This window comes from Gavialis gangeticus, unplaced genomic scaffold (assembly GCF_001723915.1).
Source record: "Gavialis gangeticus isolate Ggan-Ray unplaced genomic scaffold, GavGan_comp1, whole genome shotgun sequence".
In the NCBI taxonomy this organism is placed as follows: Eukaryota; Metazoa; Chordata; order Crocodylia; family Gavialidae; genus Gavialis; species Gavialis gangeticus.
Genome location: NW_017729011.1, coordinates 26804376 through 26812904, shown reverse-complemented (window position 1 = coordinate 26812904; position 8529 = coordinate 26804376). Strand labels below are relative to the sequence as shown.

General features: G+C 40.4%; 1 protein-coding gene across 2 annotated transcripts in view; it reads right to left on the bottom strand.

Moving 5' to 3' along the window:
- RALGPS1 (Ral GEF with PH domain and SH3 binding motif 1) overlaps window positions 1–8529 on the bottom strand; it is a 286042-nt gene that overhangs the window by 255036 nt on the left and 22477 nt on the right. For both annotated transcript variants that reach the window (XM_019510929.1, XM_019510930.1), the window contains exon 3: window positions 2576–2701. In XM_019510929.1, coding sequence (XP_019366474.1) covers window positions 2576–2632 — 57 coding nt within the window. In that variant the 5' untranslated portion in view covers window positions 2633–2701. The remainder of the gene's footprint in view (window positions 1–2575; window positions 2702–8529) is intronic.

Sequence of the window (8529 nt, the reverse complement as noted above, 5' to 3'; positions counted from 1 at the left end):
TTTTCTGCTTAAAAGAAAAAAAAAATAAAAATCTGCCAACAGTAGCAAAAGTTTTGTTTAAAAAAAAAAAGTCCAAGTCTTGTGTATGCAACTGTTTCTACTGTTGCTACCATTCATGTAACCGCACTGGTGATGAATTATGCTTTCAATTTTCTTCCAAATGTAGATGCAGTCCAAGAATCTGGCCTGTGTTTTCTGAAGCTTAATTAGCTTGGATTGGGAAAACGCAAAGACTTCAAGAGATGTGCATCTGTAGAAAAATAAGTGGTTTCTTTCAAAAGATCTCTAAAGCTGCCTACTGCCTTTTCTTTTTGAAGATAGCAGAAGAGTACACACTTTGGACTCCATAACTGACACTGAGATAACAGAAGAAAGTCCCCATCTTATTTAATATTTTATCTGCTTTTTAAAGTTAGTTTGTTTTTTACTGCAAGTTGCCCTGAGCCTTTTGTGGGAAGGGCGGACTATAAAATATAACTACACCCTCCTTTAAGATTCCAAACCTAATGGTATCAATAACCCAAATGTGTGAAGTATCTGAGGATCCAGACAAGGAAATGGCACTGGAAAGCCTCCATCTCATAACTGTATCATTGAATAAAGGCCAGAAATTGCATACCTTTTAGAGCCTGCCCTACTGTTGGAAGAAAAGGAACTTAATAGCCCTGAATGAAAGCAGTTCAGTTTATAAAATGTGACAAAGCAGCATAATTACTACTATGAAATTCAAGTTAATATAATTGCAGCATGTTCCTTTGAGGATGAACTCTTGAGTCTGATTTCTGGCATGTGAATTTTGGATATTTTGTAGGGCCTTTAACATGATAATATTAAGCAGCTCACTGCTGTGTTTCTCTTAAAGGTTGAAGTAATTACCAGAGGGTATGACAGACATTCATAATTATAGCAAGCTCTAAAAAAACCTGCCTTTCTTCAGCCATTTCGAAGAAAATGAAAACTATGAGGTCATTCCAAGAAAACAAAAGGGAAACAGTATAACCAGATACAGTGGGTCACTGAGTTTACAAAATTACATCTTAAGAAATGCAAGAGACCTATCACTTCACTCCCCGAAGCGAGGGCATGATTATTCTCAAGGCACTATGATACAGTGATTGTGATGACACACTTAAGGTTCTGTTCCATTTTGCACAGAGCAGGGAACTCTATGTGGAAAAACATGCATTAGCTTCACCGTTTTACCACACAATCTATCTTGAAAAGCTTAAATTTAAAAAGGTAAGATAATCAATTCATTTCTAACTTCTAATAAATTAAAATTTGTCCTAAAAATAAGAATTCTGAATCTCATGATTATTCTGGACATGCTAGCTTAATGATTACAAACTGAAGAAAATAAAATGATGACATAATCCTAGAGCCATGTATACATTTTGTTTCATTAGATCCAAAACCAAGATTTATTACGATTATTCCCATTCTACAGCGTTTTACAGGGAAGCTTTTTTTGACTATTTAGAACAGCAATATAAAATTGTGTTTTGACCAATACTTTTTAAAGTTCTTTCCTGGAAGCATAAAAAATGGATTTTGTTAGTGTCCACAGGCTTCAGCCCAGTGATCTTTTGCATCTTATCTTGGTGGATTTTTTTTTTTTTTTTTTTTAAAAGAAAAAGCCCCTTTGAAGCCATTCAGTTCACTCCTTAACCAGCTGGATAGAATCATGGAGACCAAGATCTTAAAGTGTTTCTCTTCTCTGATTAAGATTAAATTGTGTATAAAAGGAGCCACTGCTATTTAAAAGATTTTATACTTGGCTAAGAGGACCAGCTGGTTTTAAAAGCTTTGCTTTTCAACTTGTAAAACTGATTCAAAGTTTTTAAATCAAAGTGTTTTTGACAGGAAAAGGGCCTAAAACCAGAATAATTTCTCAAAGCTTACGTTTTAATTTTCAGATGCTCAAAACACATCTAGTGTTTTGAAATTTACTGCTCTTTTGGTTCAGCACAAAACTCAAATGTTCAATAGTCTCCATGAAAGGGAAAGAAGCCCAAGGTCTCAAATTCCAGGGCAGTCTGCCTAGAGCTACACACCCTGGAAGTCCTGGCTGCACTGGAGCTGGGAGCCCAAGCTAGATGATCTAGCAGGAAACTGGACAATTATTGCAAGTTGCATGACAAGTCCACTTGGCTTCTAGAAAAACTGAATCAAAATCAAACCATGTCTACACAATATATTGTTTTAGATGAATTGACAAATTCCACTGAAAATGTAGTCATTATTTTTTCCAACCAACTGTTTGGATGGGACTTAGCATTCCCTTATTTGGGCTGTGTAGCTTTTATTTTGAGTTGAAGTAAAGGACTTCAGCAAATAAACAAAGACCACTTTAGATCTATCTGCATGTTATAACAACTGTGAAAAGCATGGAAAAAATAATTCTGGATGGGTTGTGAATGTTCAGAATTATAGCATCCAAGCTAAGTTTGCTGTCACAAACCATCCCCTTCCTAAGACATGAATCTGGCAGAAAAGATTTCTATGGAAGTCAAAATAAGCTACAGCTTCTGTTCTGAAGTAGCAGCTAATAATGAAAATAAACATGTTCTTGTACCTCTGGAGTGGCGGAGGTCACCGTCACATTGGCCATGAGGCCATCCCTTTTATACATGCTCTCCCCAAGATGCAGGAATCTCAGCTCAGCCACCACTGGTGATGCAACATGATGGATGGACAACTCCTGCAAAGCAAATGCATTTATGAAAAAAAAAAAAAATCAATTAAAGAGATTTAAATATTCTCCTGTGCAAGGAGTGGTGACTATATGGGACAGAAAAAGGCCTTCTGAAGGTCGGAAAAAATACAAATTAAAAAGGAGGAGTTCTGAATTTATCATAAAACTACCTCAGTATTTTCTCAAGTCAATACAGAAAATAAGCGTCATAATTTATCATTTGTCTAGATTCAGGTTTTACACAAGGTATACATGCAAGAGTGTCTCTCCAGGGCTGCCAGGACCCATGACTAACATACAAAAACGAAGAACAAAGGAGATACAAAGTAAGAACTGACCAAAATAGCTATATTTCTTGCTTCTACTTTATCACGCATCATTTCACCATGAATTATGTGACTGGTGCAGCTTTAAAACCCAGGAGACCTTTGGCAGTTCCCCAATATACACATCCTATACTAAACTACCTGAGCACTCTGTTAACGCCTACTCAGACAGGCCTTGCAGCATCCTGATCAGTGGGCAGATGTATTCCAAAGGACAGATGTATTTTGAGAAGAGGACTCTCCAGAGGCGGTCTGCCCCTTCCCTCAACAGGTAGATCAAAATCAAGGCCATGTGCAAAGCACTACAGTGGCCAGGAAGCCAAGGTGCTCACAGATTCATAGATCAAAACCAGGAGCAGGCAGTGCAAAAAACACAAAACCCAAAAACCCCCCACAGAGCATTGATAACATATGGTGTCACCGTGAGGCACCATTTAGGCAGGGTCTGATGCAGTTTGTTTCCATATGGATCTAAGGTAGTAGTTCTCAACCTTTTGAGGCTTGAGGCACCCCTTGGAAAATGCCAGGTCTTAGTTTTCACTCCTTTTTTTGCCTGCAGGAAAATAAAGAACATTTTTTTTCCTACAGCAACGAGCTCAGGAAGGCCACAACTATGGATTTCTATTTGAAATGTCTTGGTTTATCTTGTAAATCATGTTTGTAAATCTAACAGTGCTAAATTGTGTGGCACCCCACAGCATCCGTGAAAGGATCTCAAGGAACCTGAGGATGCCACGGCACCCTCGTTAAGAATCACTAATCTAAGGGGTAATCCAAATAGTGCACACTGCTTTAATCCTGCTCTGAGGCAACAAAGATGGGGGGCAGAGTAGCAAGATTCTCACGCAAAATGAACATTTACAATCCCTGGCAAAACACAAACAAGAACAAGACGGCCAATGATCCTGGGTTTTGACAAACTACTCCAAAAGTGCATGAGATTCTCGTACCACTCCTGACTTCCAGAGCAAAGGGAGGGCAAAGATGTGACCTGCAACTGGGTACCCGTATTAATTAGCATGCTTAACCAGCAGATAATTTTCAACACAGAAAGCTTGGTCTGCTATTCAGAACATAATATTTAAATTGGCTCAACATATACTTTAATATGTTATCACCTGTGTAAGTACTTGATTAGTGTATCAAGTCAATAAATTATATGAAAAATATAAAACAGATTTACAAGATACTTTAAAAAAAATAATCGACCATACAAGCAAGATTACAGGTACTTCACGGAAACATGGAATTTAAATTTATACTTCTCTCAGTGTTCATAAATGTGGGACTACATTTTATTTAAAAAAAATAAATCAGAGATCTATCACTCTAGCTGAATAGCGAAGATGCAGAAGTTTCATGTTTTATCATAAATGTGTATAGATGAAAAATGTCTTCTTGAACAGTTCTAATTTTAACCTATGCAACGAAGTCAACGTGCTGAAGTTTATGTTATAACAAGATTTCGGCACCCATCACGTGCTTGTTCTGGTGCTGCTCAGAAAAAGACTACCAACGTGTACAGCAGAACCATCATCTCATTTGGGGCCTCTCTGCACCACAGCAATACACTTACAGTAATTCAGTATTGCAATAAAACAGGGATGAACTGTTCACCATGGATAGGTTACAATTTATAATGATACTCTTCATGTTTACCAGCACCACAAAGTGAAACCAACTGCTAATTCAAATTCTGTTCTCAACTGGAATAAAAAAAATCTGCTTTATACAGATAGTCACCAGAGCATCCAGGGCAATCTTGATTCTCACCCAATAAGTTAACAGCTTGAAAGGGAACTTTCATCAGCAGTGCAACAAAAACAGAATTTTTGCCAAGGTCCTCCATTAAAACGTTTTAGACAACACCTTATACTCCTTCCTTTCCAGCCATTTACCGAAAATACTGTCACTTTAGGCCCTGCAATCACCTATTTAAAACTGCAAGTTTCTACAGGCACAAACCAGATCTGTGTTTTCCAGATCCAAGAACACTTTTATTCTACAAATAAATTTGCAGAAATGTTAGCAGACAGTTCTGTTGGCAAAACTGAGTGCCCAAAGTTAGAAAAATACTGGAATTCATCTGCTCCTTGTGCTGATGATTTATGTTAGGAACCTACTTAAAATCACAGTTTTGCAATTTTTGCGGAAACCATGAAAAACAGCATTCTCTGTAAAAAGTGGCACTGGCTGCGATTTCCCAGAAGATCAACCAACACCCCCCCACATCCCTCCCAAAAAACAAAACAACAACTTAATACAAATAAAGTGGTCTCTCCTCAGGGGGCACCAGTGGTCCTTGCTGCTGCTGCAGTCTGGCCTTGCAGCCTGCCTGGGAGGGGGAGGCACCAGGCAGTGGGGTGGCAAAGGGCAGCAGGTAAGATGGCAGCTGCCCCCACCTCCCTCTCTGCCAATCAGCACCAAGGGGTGGGGCTGCACAAAGGGCAGCCAGCAGTCAAGATGGTGGCAGCCCACTCATTCCTTCTCCTCCTCCCAGGGGCTCCCTGTCAATCAGCACTGAGGGGTGGGGCTGCTGCCACAAAAGGACTGTAAAAAAAAGGAAGAAAAATCAGCTTTGGGCCACAACTGAGCCATGGAAATTGCTTTCACCCCGCAAGTTTGGTAGGTCCCTATTTATGTTACACAACTGCAAGAAAGCATACCAGCTTTTCCACAGAAAAGCCCTGCCTCAGTCACTGCACAAATTGCACAGAGGACAGTGAATGAGGCATCTAGTTCAGTATTTCTTTTTCCTCCTCAGCCTTTAACGTCTCCCATACCTTAATTTATGGTACAATACCAAAATGCTACACTGAGCATGAAATACTGTACATCACTCATCATGACATCATTGTCCAGCACCATAACATTTGAATGCCTCACAAAATTAATTCAAAGCACTTCATGAGAAGTAAGGAGGCACTGTTATCCTAATCTGTAAAAATGAAAACTAAAGGCACAGAAATTATGGACCAAACTTCCAAGCCTTCCCTTTCCTTCCCATGGGTCGTCGACAGGGCTGGTCACCACAGACATCTTTTCTGCTTGGTCCAATGGAGCAACTCCATCAGCCACGTGGGGCAGGAGCATCTCAGCCTCAGTCATGAGGGGACAGGTGAGAGACACTTGGCCACGGCTTGTGCAGCTATTTACTGATTTGGTTGTGCTGGTCTCAGTTAAGAGGGTAGGGGGCTTGGATTCAAACAGAGAAACAGAGGTTTTAAATTGCATCTTTCCTTTTACAGGATTAGACAGTTAATTGTGGTCTATAGTTTTGTGACAAGATACAAATGGCATCAATTGCCTCTCTGTTACTTCAACTAAAAGTCCTAGCCTTGGATATTCTAAAGCAGGAATGAATACAGAAATATGGAGGAGTAAGACCACATGATCTAATGGCCCTTACTGGAATTAATTTCTATGAAACTGCCATCACCAGGAAAGTGCTAGAAAAATAATTCATACCTGAACAATTCCACTGATTGTATCTGTTATTCATTTGCTCAAGGCATCTTGGAAAGGGAAAAGCCAAACCAAAGATAGGGGTAGTTAAGATTCTATCCGGAAAAGCACATATTTAACCAAAATAGAGGCTTGGTGAGAGGTAGACAGACTTCACTGCTTCACATACAAAAGAGAACAGAAGTAAAAATCCTGATCACACCCAAGTCAGCTATATTTTTACCCACTAAAGTGCCTGTAAATAGAATCTCTGTTTCCTAAAAAGTCTTTTTAAACAAATCCTCTCTTTTTCAGACTAAGGCAAAACCACTACAATGAGTGCTGTGACAGGCAGGAACACAGGGAGGACAATATCTATTGCAGAGAATTAGACAAAAAGTGTCTTACCTAGTGTCCTACCTAGTATTTCATTTTCTGGCTTGAGCAGATACTGCAAGCAGATCCCTCAAACTTTTACTTTAAAAAAATACACCAAATCCTTTCCATCTCATTTCACTCAACAGATTCTAAAAATGCATATCTGTACCGGCCCCTCCCTCTGGACCATATAAAATATCTAGACAAGAGACAAGATGCAGGGTATATGGCCTTATCACCTACCCACATCCCAAATAAAACCTTACTAATTAAAATCTTGTGGATGCATTGGCTGAGTCACAGTTTGTTTTTGCCAAGAGTTTCCATAATTGGAGCCAAGCACACTGCTGTCTAGCTTACTGAAAGGAAGCACTGCCATAACATTACACGTTCCTTTGCTAAGGCCTAGTATACAGTTAAAAAGGTCACCAATTTAGTTAAAATCTGCTTACAAATCAATCTAGTTAAGGCAGTGCAAAATCTAAATACAAAACACAAATTGGTCTTACATAAATTTTGCTTTCACTGGGTGCACCTACATGTGCTGTTACAGTGAGGAAATATTCTCTGTCACCGTTTGAGCCAGAGTCAGCTGCTCTCGAGCACAATGTCTGCACATGCATCTGGGACCGCAACACTTTGGTTCTGGGTGGAGCAGCCCCAGGTTGGTAGCAGGTTGGGGGAGTGGAGTCACCCCTGGGCATTAGGTGGCAGAAGGGCTGGCTGGGGCATGAGGGTAATAAAATGCAGTATGAGGCAGCAGGCAACCCCCACACTTCAGCATCCTCATGGCCCAGCCAGTTCCCATCATTGTCTACACGTGTGTTTTAGCATGCATAATTACTCCTCTGTATGACAGTACTTGTCCCCAGTACTACTATCCTATGGTGGAGTTAATTTACTGCGCACAAATACCGTGCAAGTGTAGACTGTGATGCTTTACTGCAGAGCTATATAGTCAACTCCGCAGTAAAGCACACATATAGATGTACCCACTGGTTGTCAAAATTACTGGTTCAGACCAGTTTATTTTAATCTATAGTTAGGATTTATGTCCTCTTAATCAGGCTCATCCATATACCAAGTCAATTAAGTGATTCTTCTGATACAAACACAGAGATTCATGCCCACAGAGAAGGAGACCTTTGTACCTGTACAGTGTCCCTTTCAGTTCACCTGTAAGTTCTCAATAACCAAGTAAAGCACAGGACCCTCCTTTCCACCAAATGAGTGGAACAGCAGCTGACACTGCTCAGTTTCCACTGCAATCAAGGCAATATGCATGATGCATCTGTTTTCGTACCTTGAACCCATTTGCAGCTATGCTGTAAATTACTATCCTATATAATTTTGTCCTTCTGGCCACTAAGTTTGAATTTTCAAATATATTGGGAGGATGAAGAAGGTGCCGGGTAATGTGGGACCCCTGCAGGATACGCTGGGCAATCTGGTGGTTGCGTCCGAGCAGAAAGCGGACCTCTTTAACCAATTCTTCACCTCCGTTTTCTTGTGCAGGGACCGGGACTTCCCTGCTGTGATAGAAGCCGGACTCGAGGGGATCACCTTCAGACCTCAGGTTGGGGAGGACCGGGTTAGAGAGCTTCTGGAGGGGCTGGACGCGTTCAAGTCAGCGGGTCCGGATGCTCTCCACCCCAGGGTGTTGAGGGAGCTAGCTGGGGTTATTGC